Consider the following 26051-nt stretch of genomic DNA (forward strand, 5'->3'; position numbering starts at 1 on the left):
TGGTACAGTTGTCAGTCAGTGTTAGAACATCAAGCCAGACTCCAGGTGCTCTGACGCCCTGCCTTCGCCCCGGCCTTCTCACAGGTACCTGGTACAGTTGTCAGTCAGTGTTAGAACATCAAGCCAGACTCCAGGTGCTCTGACGCCCTGCCTTCGCCCCGGCCTTCTCACAGGTACCTGGTACAGTTGTCAGTCAGTGTTAGAACATCAAGCCAGACTCCAGGTGCTCTGACGCCCTGCCTTCGCCCCGGCCTTCTCACAGGTACCTGGTACAGTTGTCAGTCAGTGTTAGAACATCAAGCCAGACTCCAGGTGCTCTGACGCCCTGCCTTCGCCCCGGCCTTCTCACAGGTACCTGGTACAGTTGTCAGTCAGTGTTAGAACATCAAGCCAGACTCCAGGTGCTCCGACGCCCTGCCTTCGCCCCGGCCTTCTCACAGGTACCTGGTACAGTTGTCAGTCAGTGTTAGAACATCAAGCCAGACTCCAGGTGCTCCGACGCCCTGCCTTCGCCCCGGCCTTCTCACAGGTACCTGGTACAGTTGTCAGTCAGTGTTAGAACATCAAGCCAGACTCCAGGTGCTCTGACGCCCTGCCTTCGCCCCGGCCTTCTCACAGGTACCTGGTACAGTTGTCAGTCAGTGTTAGAACATCAAGCCAGACTCCAGGTGCTCTGACGCCCTGCCTTCGCCCCGGCCTTCTCACAGGTACCTGGTACAGTTGTCAGTCAGTGTTAGAACATCAAGCCAGACTCCAGGTGCTCCGACGCCCTGCCTTCGCCCCGGCCTTCTCACAGGTACCTGGTACAGTTGTCAGTCAGTGTTAGAACATCAAGCCAGACTCCAGGTGCTCCGACGCCCTGCCTTCGCCCCGGCCTTCTCACAGGTACCTGGTACAGTTGTCAGTCAGTGTTAGAACATCAAGCCAGACTGACCTCATTCTATTTTTTTCCCTTTTCTATGTTATCAGTTTGTTTATTTTATTTATTGAACCCTTATTTTACCAGGGAAGTTGACTAAGAACACATTGTCATTTACAGCAGCGACCTGGGGAATGGTTACAGGGGAGAGGAGGGGGATGAATGAGCTGATTGGAAGCTGGGGATGATTAGGTGACCGTGATGGTATCAGAAACAGATTGGGAATGTACTGTCCAATAGTCAGCTACTTCCTTTTCAGTAGTGGTGGATTTGCGGTGGTTGTTTTGTTGGTTGTTTTGGTGGGTGAGATGATGAGGGACAGTAGGTGGTTAGTGTATGAGAGATGACATCTTCTTATCCTTTGTTCCTCAGTTTATTGTGGGCCCTTTTATGGATGTGATGTCTGAAAGCTCCCTCTTTCACAGGTGAGCCAGCGCTCATAGCAGCACAACAGCAAAACACAATGTTGATTTATAGACTGATAAATGATGCCGTTTCTGCTAGTGATGAAGTAGTGAGTTAGGCCTATTTAGAGTGACTGTTGAGGAGGGGTATGTCTCTTCATCTCCAGGACTGCAGGACAGAGTGTAGGAGAGTGTCCTGAGCTGGGAGTCAAGCTGCAGGTCTTCATGGTCACGTTCTTCAGCAGCCTGCCACAGGAGAACAGAGGTACTGTAACAGAGCTTCCTCACAGGGCACTGAATAACCTGGGCCATGTTCAGTAGGATACACCGTAGCACAACGTTTTGCAGAGGAAAATCAACGTTCTTATTATTGGACAAATTCATGTACATTTCAATAAAGTTTTCTCCCAACTGAACTTGAGCCAGATGTTTGTACTGTAGCTTGTTGTAACAGTAATGACTGTTCATCAGAGATGGTCTGTAATGTTGATCCTCTGTCTCCCCAGGTCCTGTGTTGCTGCAGCTTGTCCAGCGGCTAGGTTCTCAACACTGGTGTGCTGTCCCCGTCCTCTTTCTCTCTCGGGCTCTGTCCCACCTTCCTCCCTGCCCTCTCCTGGGCCCTGACGGCCTGCAAGCTCTCAGGTAGCCTGTCCCACATCCTCCCTGCCCTCTCTCAGGCCCTGTCCCACCTTCCTCCCTGCCCTCTCTCAGGCCCTGTCCCACCTTCCTCCCTGCCCTCTCCTGGGCCCTGTCCCACATCCTCCCTGCCCTCTCTCAGGCCCTGTCCCACCTTCCTCCCTGCCCTCTCTCAGGCCCTGTCCCACCTTCCTCCCTGCCCTCTCCTGGGCCCTGTCCCACCTTCCTCCCTGCCCTCTCCTGGGTCCTATCCCACCTTCCTCCCTGCCCTCTCCTGGGCCCTGTCCCACCTTCCTCCCTGCCCTCTCCTGGGCCCTGTCTCACCTTCCTCCCTGCCCTCTCCTGGGCCCTGTCCCACCTTCCTCCCTGCCCTCTACTGGGCCCTGTCCCACCTTCCTCCCTGCCCTCTACTGGGCCCTATCCCACCTTCCTCCCTGCCCTCTCCTGGGCCCTGTCCCACCTTCCTCCCTGCCCTCTCCTGGGCCCTGTCCCACCTTCCTCCCTGCCCTCTACTGGGCCCTATCCCACCTTCCTCCCTGCCCTCTCTCGGGCCCTGTCCCACCTTCCTCCCTGCCCTCTCCTGGGCCCTGTCCCACCTTCCTCCCTGCCCTCTACTGGGCCCTATCCCACCTTCCTCCCTGCCCTCTCCTGGGCCCTGTCTCACCTTCCTCCCTGCCCTCTCCTGGGTCCTATCCCACCTTCCTCCCTGCCCTCTCCTGGGCCCTGTCCCACCTTCCTCCCTGCCCTCTCCTGGGCCCTATCCCACCTTCCTCCCTGCCCTCTCCTGGGCCCTGTCCCACCTTCCTCCCTGCCCTCTCCTGGGCCCTGTCCCACCTTCCTCCCTGCCCTCTCCTGGGCCCTGTCCCACCTTCCTCCCTGCCCTCTCCTGGGCCCTGACGGCCTGCATAGGGAATAGGGTACCATTTCAGATGCAGACATTGTCTAGACTCTAACTTGACATGAGGTTATTTCTTGTTCATTATGACCATAGTGGCATTTCTTGGTGTGGAAGTGTGGATTCTATGAATCTCCATTGAACAGACTGTTCAAGTCGATGGCTAGGGGCAATCTGTGTCCGGGAAACTGTCCCTAATGGTTTCTGTGTGGTATCTCAGGGAGGTGCTCCGCTGCACTATGATCACCCACCAGGTGCTACTGAGAGGAGCTGCCCAGTGTTTCCTGCTAAACACTACCCTCTCCCTGACAGATGTGGTAAGACACTATGATGTGTTTGAGGCTGTGCGACTTTGGTGCAAAGTGATGATATTTTGCACCCAAATAGAGTGTTGAAGAAGAGATTATAGCTGTCACTGTACAAATGACATGAAAATAGCAGTTGCTAAACAGATTATCTTTGTGCCATCTTTTGCAGACCTCAGTGACGTTTGATGATGTGTTTAGTTTGCTGGTGCATTTCAGAGCAGACGAGTCTCTACGTAGAGGAACACCGCTCTGGAATCAGGTACTGTGTGGGGGTGGAATGAAGAGCTCTGTTCTCTGGAATCAGGTACTGTGTGGGGTGGAATGAAGAGCTCTGTTCTCTGGAATCAGGTACTGTGTGGGGTGGAATGAAGAGCTCTGTTCTCTGGAATCAGGTACTGTGTGGGGTGGAATGAAGAGCTCTGTTCTCTGGAATCAGGTACTGTGTGGGGGTGGAATGAAGAGCTCTGTTCTCTGGAATCAGGTACTGTGTGGGGGTGGAATGAAGAGCTCTGTTCTCTGGAATCAGGTACTGTGTGGGGTGGAATGAAGAGCTCTGTTCTCTGGAATCAGGTACTGTGTGGGGTGGAATGAAGAGCTCTGTTCTCTGGAATCAGGTACTGTGTGGGGTGGAATGAAGAGCTCTGTTCTCTGGAATCAGGTACTGTGTGGGGTGGAATGAAGAGCTCTGTTCTCTGGAATCAGGTACTGTGTGGGGTGGAATGAAGAGCTCTGTTCTCTGGAATCAGGTACTGTGTGGGGTGGAATGAAGAGCTCTGTTCTCTGGAATCAGGTACTGTGTGGGGTGGAATGAAGAGCTCTGTTCTCTGGAATCAGGTACTGTGTGGGGTGGAATGAAGAGCTCTGTTCTCTGGAATCAGGTACTGTGTGGGGTGGAATGAAGAGCTCTGTTCTCTGGAATCAGGTACTGTGTGGGGTGGAATGAAGAGCTCTGTTCTCTGGAATCAGGTACTGTGTGGGGGTGGAATGAAGAGCTCTGTTCTCTGGAATCAGGTACTGTGTGGGGTGGAATGAAGAGCTCTGTTCTCTGGAATCAGGTACTGTGTGGGGGGGAATGAAGAGCTCTGTTCTCTGGAATCAGGTACTGTGTGGGGTGGAATGAAGAGCTCTGTTCTCTGGAATCAGGTACTGTGTGGGGTGGAATGAAGAGCTCTGTTCTCTGGAATCAGGTACTGTGTGGGGTGGAATGAAGAGCTCTGTTCTCTGGAATCAGGTACTGTGTGGGGTGGAATGAAGAGCTCTGTTCTCTGGAATCAGGTACTGTGTGGGGGTGGAATGAAGAGCTCTGTTCTCTGGAATCAGGTACTGTGTGGGGGTGGAATGAAGAGCTCTGTTCTCTGGAATCAGGTACTGTGTGGGGGTGGAATGAAGAGCTCTGTTCTCTGGAATCAGGTACTGTGTGGGGGTGGAATGAAGAGCTCTGTTCTCTGGAATCAGGTACTGTGTGGGGTGGAATGAAGAGCTCTGTTCTCTGGAATCAGGTACTGTTTGGGGTGGAATGAAGAGCTCTGTTCTCTGGAATCAGGTACTGTGTGGGGTGGAATGAGGGAAGAGCTCTGTTCTCTGGAATCAGGTACTGTGTGGGGTGGAATGAAGAGCTCTGTTCTCTGGAATCAGGTACTGTGTGGGGGTGGAATGAAGAGCTCTGTTCTCTGGAATCAGGTACTGTGTGGGGTGGAATGAAGAGCTCTGTTCTCTGGAATCAGGTACTGTGTGGGGTGGAATGAAGAGCTCTGTTCTCTGGAATCAGGTACTGTGTGGGGGTGGAATGAGGGAAGAGCTCTGTTCTCTGGAATCAGGTACTGTGTGGGGTGGAATGAAGAGCTCTGTTCTCTGGAATCAGGTACTGTGTGGGGTGGAATGAAGAGCTCTATTCTCTGGAATCGGGTACTGTGTGGGGTGGAATGAAGAGCTCTGTTCTCTGGAATCAGGTACTGTGTGGGGTGGAATGAAGAGCTCTGTTCTCTGGAATCAGGTACTGTGTGGGGTGGAATGAAGAGCTCTGTTCTCTGGAATCAGGTACTGTGTGGGGTGGAATGAAGAGCTCTGTTCTCTGGAATCAGGTACTGTGTGGGGTGGAATGAAGAGCTCTGTTCTCTGGAATCAGGTACTGTGTGGGGTGGAATGAAGAGCTCTGTTCTCTGGAATCAGGTACTGTGTGGGGTGGAATGAAGAGCTCTGTTCTCTGGAATCAGGTACTGTGTGGGGGTGGAATGAAGAGCTCTGTTCTCTGGAATCAGGTACTGTGTGGGGGTGGAATGAAGAGCTCTGTTCTCTGGAATCAGGTACTGTGTGGGGGTGGAATGAAGAGCTCTGTTCTCTGGAATCAGGTACTGTGTGGGGGTGGAATGAAGAGCTCTGTTCTCTGGAATCAGGTACTGTGTGGGGGTGGGATGAAGAGCTCTGTTCTCTGGAATCAGGTACTGTGTGGGGTGGAATGAAGAGCTCTGTTCTCTGGAATCAGGTACTGTGTGGGGTGGAATGAAGAGCTCTGTTCTCTGGAATCAGGTACTGTGTGGGGGTGGAATGAAGAGCTCTGTTCTCTGGAATCAGGTACTGTGTGGGGGTGGAATGAGGGAAGAGCTCTGATCTTTTCAAATAGTTTTTAAAATATTTAGTATATTTCCATCAGTTGTCCCATGTGTTTCTGACTCCTCACTAGCTGTGTGACTGGCTGGCTGACAGTGAAGGCAGCTTCATACCCTGTGACAGAGAATCAGCTGATGGTACCAGTACCAGTACTTCTCCAGAGAGGGAGACTGTGAGAGGCTACGTCCAACACCAGATGGAGTTCTTCCTCAGAGTCCCGGCTGGCGCAGGTGAGTCCCGGCTGGCGCAGGTGAGTCCCGGCTGGCGCAGGTGAATCAGTTTTTCCAATTACGATTATTATCAGATCAGGAATATCAACGGGACAGATATGAGTATGTGTAGATGGACTCACTTCTAGTATATAGAATAGATCTGTACTGATGAACTTGTAGTATATAGAATAGATGACTGTACTGGTGAATAGATGACTGTACTGGTGAACTTGTAGTATATAGAATAGATGACTGTACTGGTGAACTTGTAGTATATAGAATAGATGACTGTACTGATGAACTTGTAGTATATAGAATAGATGACTGTACTGATGAACTTGTAGTATATAGAATAGATGACTGTACTGGTGAACTTGTAGTATATAGAATAGATGACTGTACTGGTGAACTTGTAGTATATAGAATAGGTGACTGTACTGGTGAACTTGTAGTATATAGAATAGATGACTGTACTGGTGAACTTGTAGTATATAGAATAGATGACTGTACTGGTGAACTTGTAGTATATAGAATAGATGACTGTACTGGTGAACTTGTAGTATATAGAATAGATGACTGTACTGGTGAACTTGTAGTATATAGAATAGATGACTGTACTGGTGAACTTGTAGTATATAGAATAGATGACTGTATTGGTGAACTTGTAGTATATAGAATAGATGACTGTACTGGTGAACTTGTAGTATATAGAATAGGTGACTGTACTGATGAACTTGTAGTATATAGAATAGATGACTGTACTGATGAACTTGTAGTATATAGAATAGATGACTGTACTGGTGAACTTGTAGTATATAGAATAGATGACTGTACTGATGAACTTGTAGTATATAGAATAGATGACTGTACTGATGAACTTGTAGTATATAGAATAGATGACTGTACTGATGAACTTGTAGTATATAGAATAGATGACTGTACTGGTGAACTTGTAGTATATAGAATAGATGACTGTACTGATGAACTTGTAGTATATAGAATAGATGACTGTACAGGTGAACTTGTAGTATATAGAATAGATGACTGTACTGATGAACTTGTAGTATATAGAATAGATGACTGTACTGGTGAACTTGTAGTATATAGAATAGATGACTGTACTGGTGAACTTGTAGTATATAGAATAGATGACTGTACTGATGAACTTGTAGTATATAGAATAGATGACTGTACTGATGAATTTCTAGTATATAGAATAGATTACTGTACTGGTGAACTTGTAGTATATAGAATAGATCTGTACTGGTGAACTTGTAGTATATAGAATAGATCTGTACTGGTGAACTTGTAGTATATAGAATAGATGACTGTACTGATGAACTTGTAGTATATAGAATAGATGACTGTACTGATGAACTTGTAGTATATAGATGACTGTACTGATGAACTTGTAGTATATAGAATAGATGACTGTACTGGTGAACTTGTAGTATATAGATGACTGTACTGATGAACTTGTAGTATATAGAATAGATGACTGTACTGATGAACTTGTAGTATATAGAATAGATGACTGTACTGATGAACTTGTAGTATATAGAATAGATGACTGTACTGGTGAACTTGTAGTATGTAGAATAGATGACTGTACTGATGAACTTGTAGTATATAGAATAGATGACTGTACTGGTGAACTTGTAGTATATAGAATAGATGACTGTACTGATGAACTTATAGTATATAGAATAGATGACTGTACAGGTGAACTTGTAGTATATAGAATAGATGACTGTACTGATGAACTTGTAGTATATAGAATAGATGACTGTACTGGTGAACTTGTAGTATATAGAATAGATGACTGTACTGATGAACTTGTAGTATATAGAATAGATGACTGTACTGGTGAACTTGTAGTATATAGAATATATGACTGTACTGATGAACTTGTAGTATATAGAATAGATGACTGTACTGATGAACTTGTAGTATATAGAATAGATGACTGTACTGATGAACTTGTAGTATATAGAATAGATGACTGTACTGATGAACTTGTAGTATATAGAATAGATGACTGTACTGGTGAACTTGTAGTATATAGAATAGATGACTGTACTGGTGAACTTGTAGTATATAGAATAGATGACTGTACTGATGAATTTCTAGTATATAGAATAGATGACTGTACTGATGAACTACTAGTATATAGAATAGATGACTGTACTGGTGAACTTGTAGTATATAGAATAGATCTGTACTGATGAACTTGTAGTATATAGAATAGATCTGTACTGATGAACTACTAGTATATAGAATAGATCTGTACTGGTGAACTTGTAGTATATAGAATAGATGACTGTACTGATGAACTTGTAGTATATAGAATAGATCTGTGCTGGTGAACTTGTAGTATATAGAATAGATGACTGTACTGGTGAACTTGTAGTATATAGAATAGATGACTGTACAGGTGAACTTCTAGTATATAGAATAGATGACTGTACTGGTGAACTTGTAGTATATAGAATAGATCTGTACTGGTGAACTTGTAGTATATAGAATAGATGACTGTACTGGTGAACTTGTAGTATATAGAATAGATCTGTACTGATGAACTTGTAGTATATAGAATAGATGACTGTACTGATGAACTTGTAGTATATAGAATAGATGACTGTACTGATGAACTTGTAGTATATAGAATAGATGACTGTACAGGTGAACTTCTAGTATATAGAATAGATGACTGTACTGGTGAACTTGTAGTATATAGAATAGATCTGTACTGATGAACTTGTAGTATATAGAATAGATGACTGTACTGGTGAACTTGTAGTATATAGAATAGATGACTGTACTGGTGAACTTGTAGTATATAGAATAGATGACTGTACTGGTGAACTTGTAGTATATAGAATAGATGACTGTACTGATGAACTTGTAGTATATAGAATAGATCTGTACTGATGAACTTGTAGTCTATAGAATAGATGACTGTACTGATGAACTTCTAGTATATAGAATAGATGACTGTACGGGTGAACTTGTAGTATATATAATAGATGACTGTACTGGTGAACTTCTAGTATATAGAATAGATGACTGTACTGGTGAACTTCTAGTATATAGAATAGATCTGTACTGATGAACTTCTAGTATATAGAATAGATGACTGTACTGATGAACTTATAGTATATAGAATAGATGACTGTACTGGTGAACTTGTAGTATATAGAATAGATGACTGTACTGGTGAACTTGTAGTATATAGAATAGATGACTGTACTGGTGAACTTCTAGTATATAGAATAGATCTGTACTGATGAACTTCTAGTATATAGAATAGATGACTGTACTGGTGAACTTGTAGTATATAGAATAGATGACTGTACTGGTGAACTTGTAGTATATAGAATAGATGACTGTACTGGTGAACTTGTAGTATATAGAATAGATGACTGTACTGGTGAACTTATAGAATAGATGACTGTACTGGTGAACTTGTAGTATATAGAATAGATGACTGTACTGATGAACTTGTAGTATATAGAATAGATGACTGTACTGGTGAACTTGTAGTATATAGAATAGATGACTGTACTGATGAACTTGTAGTATATAGAATAGATGACTGTACTGGTGAACTTGTAGTATATAGAATAGATGACTGTACTGATTAACTTGTAGTATATAGAATAGATGACTGTACTGGTGAACTTGTAGTATATAGAATAGATGACTGTACTGGTGAACTTGTAGTATATAGAATAGATGACTGTACTGGTGAACTTGTAGTATATAGAATAGATGACTGTACTGGTGAACTTATAGAATAGATGACTGTACTGGTGAACTTGTAGTATATAGAATATATGACTGTACTGGTGAACTTGTAGTATATAGAATAGATGACTGTACTGATGAACTTGTAGTATATAGAATAGATGACTGTACTGATGAACTTGTAGTATATAGAATAGATGACTGTACTGGTGAACTTGTAGTATATAGAATAGATGACTGTACTGGTGAACTTGTAGTATATAGAATAGATGACTGTACTGGTGAACTTGTAGTATATAGAATAGATCTGTACTGATGAACTTGTAGTATATAGAATAGATGACTTTACTGATGAACTTGTAGTATATAGAATAGATGACTGTACTGATGAACTTATAGAATAGATGACTGTACTGGTGAACTTGTAGTATATAGAATAGATCTGTACTGATGAACTTGTAGTATATAGAATAGATGACTGTACTGATGAACTTTGTTGTGACGTCCAACAGACCAGACAGACAGTGTACCAGACCCAGGAGAGGCAGAGCTGCTAGCCAAGGCCATCCTACTGTGTGTTGACATAGAGGGGAGGACTCAGAGGAGATCTGGAGGAGAGGAGACTGCTGGTGTCAGCGGTGGGATGGACTCGCTCTTCCGCCCCCTACTGGACACACTGAGCAGGCTCCACACTAATGTCTACCTGCCGCTACGCAAGACTGACAAGAGCCTGCAGCTGCTGCTACGACTACTGCAGCTCACACCAGCCAGGCATCCTGCTGCAGTAGAGAAAGAACAAGGTATCTACTGTACTGTATTCTAATGTACTGTACTCTGCTGTACTATACTCTACACTACTCTACTATACTGTACTCTACTGTATTCTAATGTATTGTACTATACTCTACACTACTCTACTGTTCTCTGCTCTACTGTACTGTACTCTACTGTGTTCTAATGTACTGTATTCTGCTGTGCTATACTCTACACTACTCTACTGTAATGTTCTCTGTTCTACTGTACTGTACTCTACTGTATTCTACTGTACTGTACTCTACTGTATTCTAATGTACTGTACTCTGCTGTACTATACTCTACACTACTCTACTATACTGTACTCTACTGTATTCTAATGTACTGTACTGTACTCTGCTGTACTATACTCTACACTACTCTACTGTACTCTACTCTATTCTAATGTACTGTACTCTGCTGTACTATACTCTACACTACTGTACTCTGCGTTCATCCACCTCTGGCCTGCTCGCCTCCCTACCTCTGAGGAAGCACAGTTCCCGCTCAGCCCAATCAAAACTGTTCGCTGCTCTGGCACCCCAATGGTGGAACAAGCTCCCTCACGATGCCAGGACAGCGGAGTCAACCACCACCTTCCGGAGACACCTGAAACCCCACCTCTTTAAGGAATACCTGGGATAGGATAAAGTAATCCTTCTAACCCCCCCCCCTTTAAAAGATTTAGATGCACTATTGTAAAGTGGTTGTTCTACTGGATATTATAGGTGAATGCACCAATTTGTAAGTCGCTCTGGATAAGAGCGTCTGCTAAATGACTTAAATGTAAATGTATATGTACTCTACTGTATTCTGCTGGACTTTGCTGTGCTCTACTGTACTCTACTCTGCTCTACTGTACTCTACTGTATTCTGCTGGACTTTGCTGTGCTCTACTGTACTCTACTCTGCTCTACTGTACTCTACTGTACCCTTCTCGACTCTTCTCTTCTCAACTTGACTCAAGTAGTGATCCATAGCAGTGATTCTAATTGATTCTTAGTTATGATTCATGTTGATTTATAGCACTGGAAACATGCAAAATAAGATGTCATTCATTGTTTAAAAAGAAAGTGTTTTGTCTTCTACAGAGGACAGTGTGACGGTCTCCATGGAAGTGCTGGTTCTGGGCGTGGTGGAGCCCATTCAGGAATTCATCCTCCGAAGACTGAGTGGAGAACTGCAGGAGGTGAACACACACACACACTATCTCTCTCTCTCTCTCTCTCTCTCTCTCTCTCTCTCTCTCTCTCTCTCTCTCTCTCTCACACTCTCACTCTCACTCTCACTCTCACACTCACACACACTCACTCACTCACTCACTCACTCACTCACTCACTCACTCAATCTCACATGTTATAACATTGATCATGTACCTGCATTTCTCCTCCGCCTGTGTTTTGTTTGTCTGTCCTCTCCAGCTATGTGATGTAGAGCGTGCTGAGCTCTACCTGTCAGTGCTGAAAGAGGTGGTGCTGATGTACAGTGTGTTAGAGTGGAACCACTCCAAGGTACAGGAGGCCTATTTCCCCAGACTCCTCAGATACGTCCTGAGGATCCTAGAAGCTGACCAGGTACAGTATTACAGGATCTATCTCCTCTCTCTCAGGCTGCTCTCCTTCACTAGTCACTTCATACATCACTGGATTCGTGTGTCAGTTTGAATAATGGGATATTTTCTTTAGCAGTTAGACTCTGATTGAAGAAAGACTAGTTGGACTGCTATTTGTCATATTGATGTTCATCATGGTTTTCACTATACAACTGGAAGGTGTGTGTGTGTGTGTGTGTGTGTGTGTGTGTTTCTCTTAGATCCCCTCTGTGGCGGGTCAGGTGTCCAGGGCGGTTGCCATGGCGTCGTTGGCCATGACCTGTGAGGTTGCAGCGCTGGGAGTGTTCAACCTCCAATCAGAGAGCACGATTCTACTGGCCCATCTGTCTAGCTACTTCTACTCCCCTGCCCCACCCCCAGCCCCTCCTCTCTCTCTGGTCCACTTCAACCAGAGCCTGCTGAAACCTCCAACTGTAGATCAGTCTACAGGGTCAGTACAGTATGCATGGTATTGTTTAAATGTAGATGTACTGTATCATCAGCATAATGTGTTGTATATTATAAACTGGGTGGTTCGATTGGCTGACAGCCGTGGTATATCAGATCGTGTAATACCATGGGTATGACAAAACATTTATTTTTACTGCTCTAATTACGTTGGTAACCAGTTTATAATAGCAATAAGGCACCTTGGGGGTTTGTGGTATATGACCAATGTACCACGGCTAAGGGCTTTATCCAGGCACTCCGCGATGCGTCGTGCCTAAGAACAGCCCTTAGCCGTGGTATATTGGCCATATACCACACCCCCCGGGCCTTATTGCTTAAGTAAACCACTAGTATACAACACTATATGGCCCTGATTTTTCTGACAGTCAGGGCTCTAAATTGTGACTGTTTGTGTCACATGCTATTAAGTCATTTGCTGTTCAACGTGGAATTTACATGTGGGAGAAAAACCATCTCCCAGAGATTACAAGTCAAATGGTAAAATGGAGATTGTGGCAAGGATATGCACATCTACATGCAGTGAGATACTAAATATTGGGACATTTGTTGTTGTTTTGGCTCTGTAATCCAGCACTTTGGATTGATACAATGAGTATGAGGTTAAAGGTCAGACTGTCATCTTTAATGTGAGGGTATTGTCCTCCATATAGGGTGAACCGTTTCGAAATTACAACACTTTTTGTACATAGTCCTCCCATTTTATGGGACCAAAAATTTTGGTTGTGATTCAGATTATTTTGTGCCCAATAGAAACTAATGGATTTTATTAGGATCTCTTTTAGCCCAAGGGCTAGTCTTCCAAGAGTCCTGAAGAAATGTAAAAAACAAAAAAAACAATAGCAAAGTTTAACAAACATTCCTATTACCTACAGTGCATTCAGAAAGTATTCAGATCCCTGGAATCTTTCCACATTTTGTTACGTTACAAAATTGATGAAATCTTTTTTTTCCTCAGTCTACACACAAAACCCCATAATGACAAAGCAAAAACAGGTTTTTAGAAATGTTAGCAAATGTATTAAATATAAAAAACTAAAATACCACATTTACGTAAGTATTCAGACCCTTTACTCAGTACTTTGTTGAAGCACCAGCGATTACAGCCTCAAGTCCTCTTGGGTACGACGCTACAAGCTTGGCACACCTGTATTTGGAGAGTTTCTCCCATTTCTCCCATTCTGCAGATTCTCTCTAGCTCTCTCAGGTTGGATGGGGAGCGTCGCTGCACAGCTATTTTCAGGTCTCTACAGAGATGTTCGATTGAGTTCAAGTCCAGGCTCTGGCTGGGCCACTCAAGGACATTCAGAGACTCCTGCGTTGTCTTGGCTGTGTACTTAAGGTCATTGTGTACTGTGTACTTAGGGTCGTCCTGTTGGAAGGTGAACCTTCGCCGCAGCCTGAAGTCCTGAGCACTCTGGAGCAGGTTTTCATCAAGGATCTCTCTCTCTCTCTGCTGCCACCACCATGCTTGGTGGGGCCAAGTTTCCTCCAGGTGTGACGCTTGGCATTCAGGACAAAGAGTTCAATCTTGGTTTTATCAGACCAGAGAATCTTGGTCTGAGAGACCTTTAGGTGCCTTTTGGCAAACTCCAAGCGGGCTGTCACGTGCCTTTTACTGAGGAGTGGCTTCTGTCTGGCTACTCTATCATAAAGGCTTGATTGGTAGAGTGCTGCAGAGATTGTTGTCCTTCTGGAAGGTTCTCCCATCTCCACCGAAGAAGTCTGGAGCTCTGTCAGTGACCATCGGGTTCTTGGTCATTTCCCTGACCAAGGCCCTTCTCCCCCGATTGCTCAGTTTGGCCGGGCAGCCAGATCTAGGAAGAGTCTTGGTGGTTCCAAACTTCTTCCATTTTAAGAATGATGGAGGCCGCTGTGTTCTTGGGGACCTTCAATGCTGGAGAAATGTTTTGGTACCCTTCCCCAGATCTGTACCTCGACACAATCCTGTCTCAGAGCTCTACGGACAATTCCTTCAACCTCATGGCTTGGTTTTTTCTCTGACGTGCACTGTCAACTGTGGGACCTTATATAGACAGGTGTGTGCCTTTCCAGATCATGTCCAATCAATTTAATTTACCACAGGTGGACTCCAATCAAGTTGTAGAAACATCTCAAGGATGATCAATGGAAACAGGATTCACCTGAGCTCAATTTCTAGTCTCATAGCGAAAGGTCTGAATAAATAAGGTATTTCCGTTTTTTGTTTTTAATACATTTGCTGAAGTTTCTAACAAACCTGTTTTTGCTTTGTCATTTTGGGTTATTTTGAGTCGATTGAGGACATTTTTTTATTTAATCCATTTTAGAATAAAGCTGTAACCTAACAATGTGGAAAAAGTCAAGGGGTCTGAATACTTTCCGAAGGCACCGTATACATATTACAGCCCCCAGCCTACCCCTCCACCCACATATACATTTTTTTGTCATTATTTTTTATTTTTTTATTGTATCATTTAGCAGAGGCTCTTATCCACAGCGACTTACAACAGTGAGTGCATACATTTTCGTAAAACAATCTTATGGTACTGGTCCTCTGTGGGAATGGAACCCACAACCCTAGTGTTGCAAACGCCATGCTCTACCAACTGAGCTACACAGGACCTATACCTCATGTTCACATATGAATTTAAATACAACAGAACATATTACAATAACCACTGTAGTCGTTCAAACATTTTTTTATAACTTTCTGGCAAGGAGTTCCAGGACTTCACTGCCCTGAGAGGTCCCAAATAGAGGGGATGTCTGGGAGATCAGAGGGCCTGGGGCCTGTCTGGGAGATCAGAGGGCCTTACCGATATCTCTGATAATTAAGAGTTTGTCATCTGTCTACAGTGTTTCAGAACAGGGTCCTCTCCTCCAGGACTGGGGCCGTATGGCAGCTCATTTCATCCGGGACCAGTGGACATGCCTGGGCTACGGGAGGAGGATAGGACCACCCGGGCCCCTGGAGCTCCCCAGGGCGTCAGGGTCCCTCGAGGCTGCTATAGAGGCTCTGTCTCTGCTACCCAGTGGCCTGGTACTGCCTGTACTGGACTTCATGGCCTCCATGTTGCCACAGGTGAGTCTTAGAATTGACTACAGCTGATATTGTCATGTCTACTACCTGGCTGAGACATTCTTTCTCACCCAGCTCTCTACAGGCTTGTCCACACCAATAACCATGTTTTAGAGGAATAGTTCACCCAAATTACAAAACAAAATATTTCCTCACCTTGTAAGCAGTCTATGGGGAAAGACAGTGAAATCCAAGCCTTGGTTTTATTTAACAACTGATTTTGACTGCAACAGTGTTTCAGAAACAATATAGTATAGTGGTCATGTGGCCAAGTCATTTATGTCCTGCTTTATATGGCTTCTGATAAGGCAATATGAAATAGTGAACCTGTATCCCCCCACCAGGTGGCGCTGTCTGAGGAGGCCCTGTGTGTAGAGGCTGTGACTGTCTCCTGGAAGCTGGTGCTGGGACTCAGCAGTAACCCTCATGACTTCTGGCCCACCCTGCAGGGCTTTGTGACCATGGCCTTTCACCACAGCCTGCTGGAGTTAACAGTGGACCAGGCACCTGGGCTCACTGCTACTCTACAACAGGTAACTAGAGGGAGGCATGGGGTATCAACACCTGGGTTCACTGTTACTCTACAACAGGTAACTAGAGGGAGGCATGGGGTATCAACACCTGGGCTCACTGCTACTCTACAACAGGTAACTAGAGGGAGGCATGGGGTATCAACACCTGGGTTCACTGTTACTCTACAACAGGTAACTAGAGGGAGGCGTGGGGTATCAACACCTGGGTTCACTGTTACTCTACAACAGGTAACTAGAGGGAGGCGTGGGGTATCAACACCTGGGCTCACTGTTACTCTACAACAGGTAACTAGAGGGAGGCGTGGGGTATCAACACCTGGGTTCACTGTTACTCTACAACAGGTAACTAGAGGGAGGCATGGGGTATCAACACCTGGGTTCACTGTTACTCTACAACAGGTAACTAGAGGGAGGCATGGGGTATCAACACCTGGGTTCACTGTTACTCTACAACAGGTAACTAGAGGGAGGCGTGGGGTATCAACACCTGGGTTCACTGTTACTCTACAACAGGTAACTAGAGGGAGGCATGGGGTATCAACACCTGGGCTCACTGCTACTCTACAACAGGTAACTAGAGGGAGGCGTGGGGTATCAACACCTGGGCTCACTGTTACTCTACAACAGGTAACTAGAGGGAGGCATGGGGTATCAACACCTGGGTTCACTGTTACTCTACAACAGGTAACTAGAGGGAGGCATGGGGTATCAACACCTGGGTTCACTGTTACTCTACAACAGGTAACTAGAGGGAGGCATGGGGTATCAACACCTGGGTTCACTGTTACTCTACAACAGGTAACTAGAGGGAGGCATGGGGTATCAACACCTGGGCTCACTGCTACTCTACAACAGGTAACTAGAGGGAGGCATGGGGTATCAACACCTGGGTTCACTGTTACTCTACAACAGGTAACTAGAGGGAGGCATGGGGTATCAACACCTGGGTTCACTGTTACTCTACAACAGGTAACTAGAGGGAGGCATGGGGTATCAACACCTGGGCTCACTGCTACTCTACAACAGGTAACTAGAGGGAGGCATGGGGTATCAACACCTGGGTTCACTGTTACTCTACAACAGGTAACTAGAGGGAGGCATGGGGTATCAACACCTGGGTTCACTGTTACTCTACAACAGGTAACTAGAGGGAGGCGTGGGGTATCAACACCTGGGTTCACTGTTACTCTACAACAGGTAACTAGAGGGAGGCATGGGGTATCAACACCTGGGCTCACTGCTACTCTACAACAGGTAACTAGAGGGAGGCATGGGGTATCAACACCTGGGTTCACTGTTACTCTACAACAGGTAACTAGAGGGAGGCGTGGGGTATCAACACCTGGGCTCACTGTTACTCTACAACAGGTAACTAGAGGGAGGCGTGGGGTATCAACACCTGGGCTCACTGCTACTCTACAACAGGTAACTAGAGGGAGGCGTGGGGTATCAACACCTGGGTTCACTGTTACTCTACAACAGGTAACTAGAGGGAGGCATGGGGTATCAACACCTGGGTTCACTGTTACTCTACAACAGGTAACTAGAGGGAGGCGTGGGGTATCAACACCTGGGTTCACTGTTACTCTACAACAGGTAACTAGAGGGAGGCGTGGGGTATCAACACCTGGGCTCACTGCTACTCTACAACAGGTAACTAGAGGGAGGCGTGGGGTATCAACACCTGGGCTCACTGTTACTCTACAACAGGTAACTAGAGGGAGGCATGGGGTATCAACACCTGGGCTCACTGCTACTCTACAACAGGTAACTAGAGAGAGGCATGGGGTATCAACACCTGGGTTCACTGTTACTCTACAACAGGTAACTAGAGGGAGGCATGGGGTATCAACACCTGGGCTCACTGCTACTCTACAACAGGTAACTAGAGGGAGGCATGGGGTATCAACACCTGGGCTCACTGTTACTCTACAACAGGTAACTAGAGGGAGGCATGGGGTATCAACACCTGGGTTCACTGTTACTCTACAACAGGTAACTAGAGGGAGGCATGGGGTATCAACACCTGGGCTCACTGTTACTCTACAACAGGTAACTAGAGGGAGGCATGGGGTATCAACACCTGGGTTCACTGTTACTCTACAACAGGTAACTAGAGGGAGGCATGGGGTATCAACACCTGGGTTCACTGTTACTCTACAACAGGTAACTAGAGGGAGGCATGGGGTATCAACACCTGGGCTCACTGTTACTCTACAACAGGTAACTAGAGGGAGGCATGGGGTATCAACACCTGGGTTCACTGTTACTCTACAACAGGTAACTAGAGGGAGGCGTGGGGTATCAACACCTGGGCTCACTGTTACTCTACAACAGGTAACTAGAGGGAGGCATGGGGTATCAACACCTGGGTTCACTGTTACTCTACAACAGGTAACTAGAGGGAGGCGTGGGGTATCAACACCTGGGTTCACTGTTACTCTACAACAGGTAACTAGAGGGAGGCGTGGGGTATCAACACCTGGGCTCACTGCTACTCTACAACAGGTAACTAGAGGGAGGCATGGGGTATCAACACCTGGGTTCACTGTTACTCTACAACAGGTAACTAGAGGGAGGCGTGGGATATCAACACCTGGGCTCACTGTTACTCTACAACAGGTAACTAGAGGGAGGCATGGGGTATCAACACCTGGGCTCACTGTTACTCTACAACCAGTAACTAGAGGGAGGCATGGGGTATCAACACCTGGGCTCACTGTTACTCTACAACAGGTAACTAGAGGGAGGCATGGGGTATCAACACCTGGGCTCACTGCTACTCTACAACAGGTAACTAGAGGGAGGCATGGGGTATCAACACCTGGGTTCACTGTTACTCTACAACAGGTAACTAGAGGGAGGCATGGGGGTATCAACACCTGGGTTCACTGTTACTCTACAACAGGTAACTAGAGGGAGGCATGGGGTATCAACACCTGGGCTCACTGCTACTCTACAACAGGTAACTAGAGGGAGGCATGGGGTATCAACACCTGGGCTCACTGTTACTCTACAACAGGTAACTAGAGGGAGGCATGGGGTATCAACACCTGGGTTCACTGTTACTCTACAACAGGTAACTAGAGGGAGGCATGGGGTATCAACACCTGGGCTCACTGCTACTCTACAACAGGTAACTAGAGGGAGGCGTGGGGTATCAACACCTGGGTTCACTGTTACTCTACAACAGGTAACTAGAGGGAGGCATGGGGTATCAACACCTGGGTTCACTGTTACTCTACAACAGGTAACTAGAGGGAGGCGTGGGGTATCAACACCTGGGCTCACTGCTACTCTACAACAGGTAACTAGAGGGAGGCGTGGGGTATCAACACCTGGGTTCACTGTTACTCTACAACAGGTAACTAGAGGGAGGCATGGGGTATCAACACCTGGGTTCACTGTTACTCTACAACAGGTAACTAGAGGGAGGCATGGGGTATCAACACCTGGGTTCACTGTTACTCTACAACAGGTAACTAGAGGGAGGCGTGGGGTATCAACACCTGGGCTCACTGCTACTCTACAACAGGTAACTAGAGGGAGGCGTGGGGTATCAACACCTGGGCTCACTGTTACTCTACAACAGGTAACTAGAGGGAGGCATGGGGTATCAACACCTGGGCTCACTGCTACTCTACAACAGGTAACTAGAGAGAGGCATGGGGTATCAACACCTGGGTTCACTGTTACTCTACAACAGGTAACTAGAGGGAGGCATGGGGTATCAACACCTGGGCTCACTGCTACTCTACAACAGGTAACTAGAGGGAGGCATGGGGTATCAACACCTGGGTTCACTGTTACTCTACAACAGGTAACTAGAGGGAGGCATGGGGTATCAACACCTGGGTTCACTGTTACTCTACAACAGGTAACTAGAGGGAGGCGTGGGGTATCAACACCTGGGCTCACTGTTACTCTACAACAGGTAACTAGAGGGAGGCATGGGGTATCAACACCTGGGTTCACTGCTACTCTACAACAGGTAACTAGAGGGAGGCATGGGGTATCAACACCTGGGTTCACTGTTACTCTACAACCAGTAACTAGAGGGAGGCGTGGGGTATCAACACCTGGGCTCACTGCTACTCTACAACAGGTAACTAGAGGGAGGCATGGGGTATCAACACCTGGGTTCACTGTTACTCTACAACAGGTAACTAGAGGGAGGCATGGGGTATCAACACCTGGGTTCACTGTTACTCTACAACAGGTAACTAGAGGGAGGCATGGGGTATCAACACCTGGGCTCACTGTTACTCTACAACAGGTAACTAGAGGGAGGCATGGGGTATCAACACCTGGGTTCACTGTTACTCTACAACAGGTAACTAGAGGGAGGCATGGGGTATCAACACCTGGGTTCACTGTTACTCTACAACAGGTAACTAGAGGGAGGCATGGGGTATCAACACCTGGGCTCACTGTTACTCTACAACAGGTAACTAGAGGGAGGCATGGGGTATCAACACCTGGGTTCACTGTTACTCTACAACAGGTAACTAGAGGGAGGCATGGGGTATCAACACCTGGGCTCACTGCTACTCTACAACAGGTAACTAGAGGGAGGCGTGGGGTATCAACACCTGGGTTCACTGTTACTCTACAACAGGTAACTAGAGGGAGGCGTGGGGTATCAACACCTGGGTTCACTGTTACTCTACAACAGGTAACTAGAGGGAGGCGTGGGGTATCAACACCTGGGTTCACTGTTACTCTACAACAGGTAACTAGAGGGAGGCGTGGGGTATCAACACCTGGGCTCACTGTTACTCTACAACAGGTAACTAGAGGGAGGCGTGGGGTATCAACACCTGGGCTCACTGCTACTCTACAACAGGTAACTTGTCCATTGGTTCCATTTTGCCAGGCTAGCTCAATCAAGAGCAGCTAAAGTATTTGAAAGAAAATAAATCCTAATTGAACCCAGGTCTGTATGGAACAGGTCTGTGTTGTGGCAGGCAACGTGCTACATGTTCACTACTTGGAGAAATGTGGCTTGGCAAGTAGTTTCCAGTGTTTAACAGAACATGTTGTGGTTATTATGAGTATTAAACACAGTCTTGATGTTGACACAACCCACTAATGACTCCTCTCAATCTCTAGATAGCCGTTGAGTTGATGGAACTCTCCCAGGCCAAGACCGGTGTATTCAACCTTCTGATCCAACACTGCTGCCACACCTGGCTGCCCTCTGACCCAGGAAGTGAAGGCCAGAGCCAATCAGATGCCATGTTCTCCAGTGCCTTACTGCACCCTGACATCCTGGCTGAGGCATGTGTGTATGGACCTGTGTTCAGGAGGGACCAAAGGTGGGTGTGGAGTGTGACAGACAGAGAATGTGAGATAGAATGTGAGCGAGAGACAGAGAATGTGAGCGAGAGACAGAGAATGTGAGCGAGAGACAGAGAATGTGACCGAGAGACAGAGAATGTGACCGAGAGACAGAGAATGTGACCGAGAGACAGAGAATGTGAGCGAGAGACAGAGAATGTGAGCGAGTGTGTTATTGGAGTGGTTGTTGTGGACTGAGGGTCTTGTCTGGATAATGGATTGTCTTCTCCATAGGCTGATCCAGGAGGTCCAGGTCTTTGTGGAGAGGCTCGGAGAGAAGTGTGCTGCTAACACTGCAGTCCCCAGGTCAGCTGCTGAACTCACTTCATCTACTGTACTATACTGTAGTCTACTGTACTGTACTGTAGTCTACTGTACAATACTGTAGTCTACTGTACTATAGTCTACTGTATTGTACTATACTGTAGTCTACTGTATTATACTATACTGTAGTCTACTGTACTATACTGTAGTCTACTGTACTGTAGTCTACTGTACTGTACTATACTGTAGTCTACTGTACTATACTGTAGTCTACTGTACTGTACTATACCGTAGTCTACTGTACTATACTGTACTGTACTGTACTGTAGTCTACTGTACTGTACTATACTGTAGTCTACTGTACTATACTGTAGTCTACTGTACTATACTATACCGTAGTCTACTGTACTATACTGTACTGTACTGTAGTCTACTGTACTGTACTATACTGTAGTCTACTGTACTGTACTATACTGTAGTCTACTGTACTATACTGTAGTCTACTGTACTGTAGTCTACTGTACTATACTGTAGTCTACTGTAGTCTACTGTACTGTACTATACTGTAGTCTACTGTAGTCTACTGTACTATACTGTAGTCTACTGTACTGTAGTCTACTGTACTGTACTATACTGTAGTCTACTGTACTATACTCTAGTCTACTGTACTGTACTATACCGTAGTCTACTGTGCTATACTGTACTGTACTCTACTGTACTGTACTATACTGTAGTCTACTGTACTGTACTATACTGTAGTCTACTGTACTATACTGTAGTCTACTGTACTATACTATACCGTAGTCTACTGTACTGTACTGTACTGTAGTCTACTGTACTGTACTATACTGTAGTCTACTGTACTATACTGTAGTCTACTGTACTGTACTATACTGTAGTCTACTGTACTATACTGTAGTCTACTGTACTATACTGTAGTCTACTGTACTGTACTCTACTGTACTATACTGTAGTCTACTGTACTATACTGTACTGTAGTCTACTGTACTGTACTATACTGTACTATACTGTAGTCTACTGTACTATACTGTAGTCTACTGTTCTGTAGTGTACTGTACTCTACTGTAGTCTACTGTACTGTACTATACTGTAGTGTACTGTACTGTAGTCTATTGTACTGTACTCTACTGTACTGTACTGTAGTCTACTATACTGTACTATACTGTAGTCTACTGTACTGTACTATACTGTAGTCTACTGTACTGTACTGTAGTCTACTGTACTATATTGTAGTCTACTGTACTATACTGTAGTCTACTGTACTATACTGTAGTCTACTGTACTATATTGTAGTCTACCGTAGTCTACTCTACTGTACTATATTGTAGTCTATTGTCGTGGTCCTCTGGAGCTCAGTTGGTAGAGCATGGGGCTTGCGATGCCAGGACAGTGGGTTTGATTCCCGGGACCACTCATACATAAAATGTCTGCACCCATGACTGTACGTTGCTGTGGATAAAGGTGTCTGTTAAATGGTATATATTAGTATTTATTATTACTGTAGTGGGACTGGAACATATTACCTGACCCCTCACTGTAGTGGGACTGGAACATATTACCTGACCCCTCACTGTAGTGGGACTGGAACATATTACCTGACCCCTCACTGTAGTGGGACTGGAACATATTACCTGGCCCCTCACTGTAGTGGGACTGGAACATATTACCTTCCCCCTCACTGTAGTGGGACTGGAACATATTACCTGACCCCTCACTGTAGTGGGACTGGAACATATTACCTGGCCCCTCACTGTAGTGGGACTGGAACATATTACCTGACCCCTCACTGTAGTGGGACTGGAACCAATAACCTGACCCCTCACTGTAGTGGGACTGGAACATATTACCTGACCCCTCACTGTAGTGGGACTGGAACATATTACCTGGCCCCTCACTGTAGTGGGACTGGAACATATTACCTGGCCCCTCACTGTAGTGGGACTGGAACATATTACCTGGCCCCTCACTGTAGTGGGACTGGAACATATTACCTGACCCCTCACTGTAGTGGGACTGGAACATATGACCTGACCCCTCACTGTAGTGGGACTGGAACATATTACCTGACCCCTCACTGTAGTGGGACTGGAACATATTACCCGGCCCCTCACTGTAGTGGGACTGGAACATATTACCCGACCCCTCACTGTAGTGGAACTGGGACATATTACCTGACCCCTCACTGTAGTGGGACTGGAACATATTACCTGACCCCTCACTGTAGTGGGACTGGAACATATTACCTGACCCCTCACTGTAGTGGGACTGGAACATATTACCTGACCCCTCACTGTAGTGGGACTGGAACATATTACCTGACCCCTCACTGTAGTGGGACTGGAACATATTACCTGACCCCTCACTGTAGTGGGACTGGAACATATTACCTGACCTCTCACTGTAGTGGGACTGGAACATATTACCTGACCCCTCACTGTAGTGGGACTGGAACATATTACCTGACCCCTCACTGTAGTGGGACTGGAACATATTACCTGACCCCTCACTGTAGTGGGACTGGAACATATTACCTGACCCCTCACTGTAGTGGGACTGGAATATATTACTTGGCCCCTCACTGTAGTGGGACTGGAACCAATAACCTGACCCCTCACTGTAGTGGGACTGGAACATATTACCTGACCCCTCACTGTAGTGGGACTGGAACATATTACCTGACCCCTCACTGTAGTGGGACTGGAACATATTACCTGACCCCTCACTGTAGTGGGACTGGAACATATTACCTGACCCCTCACTGTAGTGGGACTGGAACATATTACCTGACCCCTCACTGTAGTGGGACTGGAACATATTACCTGACCCCTCACTGTAGTGGGACTGGAACATATTACCTGACCCCTCACTGTAGTGGGACTGGAACATATTACCTGACCCCTCACTGTAGTGGGACTGGAACATATTACCTGACCCCTCACTGTAGTGGGACTGGAACATATTTCCTGACCCCTCACTGTAGTGGGACTGGATCATATTACCTGACCCCTCACTGTAGTGGGACTGGAACATATTACCCGGCCCCTCACTGTAGTGGGACTGGAACATATTACCCGGCCCCTCACTGTATTGGGACTGGAACATATTACCCGGGCCCTAACTGTAGTGGGACTGGAACATATTACCCGACCCCTCACTGTAGTGGGACTGGGACATATTACCCGACCCCTCACTGTAGTGGGACTGGGACATATTACCTGACCCCTCACTGTAGTGGGACTGGGACATATTTCCTGACCCCCTCACTGTAGTGGGACTGGAACATATTACCTGACCCCTCACTGTAGTGGGACTGGAACATATTACCTGACCCCTCACTGTAGTGGGACTGGAACATATTACCTGACCCCTCACTGTAGTGGGACTGGAACATATTACCTGACCCCTCACTGTAGTGGGACTGGAACATATTACCTGACCCCTCACTGTAGTGGGACTGGAACATATTACCTGACTCCTCACTGTAGTGGGACTGGAACATATTACCTGACCCCTCACTGTAGTGGGACTGGAACATATTACCTGACCCCTCACTGTAGTGGGACTGGAACATATTACCTGGCCCCTCACTGTAGTGGGACTGGAACATATTACCTGACCCCTCACTGTAGTGGGACTGGAACATATTACCTGGCCCCTCACTGTAGTGGGACTGGATCATATTACCTGGCCCCTCACTGTAGTGTATTCAGGCTATTAAAAACATGGAGTCGACCACATCACTGACAATAGTGGACCTTCTTTGTACTGTAGTCAACAGTGAATGTAGTCCCTATTTCTCTACAGATATACATTTATCTCTAAGCTTTCTTTCTCTCTTTTTTTCCTCTCTCTCAGTGATAACAGGGATGACCAGTTCCCACGTGTGTGTGTCGTGGCGTTCCTCAGCCGCCTCCAGCCCTCCAATCAGCTGCATGAGAGACTGATGGAAGAACTGGTTCTCCGCTTGCTGAAAAAGGTAAGACCAGGGCTCTTCCTCAATTAGTCTTTCCTCGTGTCCTCTCTCCTTACCTCCTTCTCAAAAGGCATTAGAGGAGAACATCCAAGGTTCCTCCTCTCAGATCTTATCCTCCAGTTCATTTTGAGGAGGAGGTGACCAGAGAGGACAGTAGGAACCAAGGAAAGACTGACACAGCTGGAGATTTGGCTTGTTTATAGTCCATGATGTCTACTCATTCAGTGTGTGTGTGTTCATAGCATCACACACATTAATCCAGTTCACACTGCAGTAATAT

The 26051-nt window shown here is 46.0% G+C and overlaps 1 protein-coding gene across 2 annotated transcripts in view; it reads left to right on the forward strand.

Annotated features, from left to right (window-relative positions):
- The window catches only part of tarbp1 (TAR (HIV-1) RNA binding protein 1), a 52810-nt gene that overhangs the window by 7794 nt on the left and 18965 nt on the right, over window positions 1–26051 (forward strand). For both annotated transcript variants that reach the window (XR_003867577.1, XM_029697596.1), the window contains exons 5-19: window positions 1292–1344; window positions 1491–1588; window positions 1830–1965; window positions 3075–3171; window positions 3332–3421; window positions 5843–5999; window positions 10241–10528; window positions 11612–11709; window positions 11942–12094; window positions 12333–12562; window positions 15418–15643; window positions 15985–16173; window positions 21286–21491; window positions 21748–21819; window positions 25654–25774. Coding sequence is in view for 1 of the 2 variants with exons in the window: in XM_029697596.1 (XP_029553456.1) it covers window positions 1292–1344; window positions 1491–1588; window positions 1830–1965; window positions 3075–3171; window positions 3332–3421; window positions 5843–5999; window positions 10241–10528; window positions 11612–11709; window positions 11942–12094; window positions 12333–12562; window positions 15418–15643; window positions 15985–16173; window positions 21286–21491; window positions 21748–21819; window positions 25654–25774 (2214 nt within the window). In the remaining variant the exon portion in view is untranslated. The remainder of the gene's footprint in view (window positions 1–1291; window positions 1345–1490; window positions 1589–1829; window positions 1966–3074; window positions 3172–3331; window positions 3422–5842; window positions 6000–10240; window positions 10529–11611; window positions 11710–11941; window positions 12095–12332; window positions 12563–15417; window positions 15644–15984; window positions 16174–21285; window positions 21492–21747; window positions 21820–25653; window positions 25775–26051) is intronic.

Source organism: Salmo trutta, chromosome 18, assembly GCF_901001165.1.
Source record: "Salmo trutta chromosome 18, fSalTru1.1, whole genome shotgun sequence".
NCBI lineage: Eukaryota > Metazoa > Chordata > Actinopteri > Salmoniformes > Salmonidae > Salmo > Salmo trutta.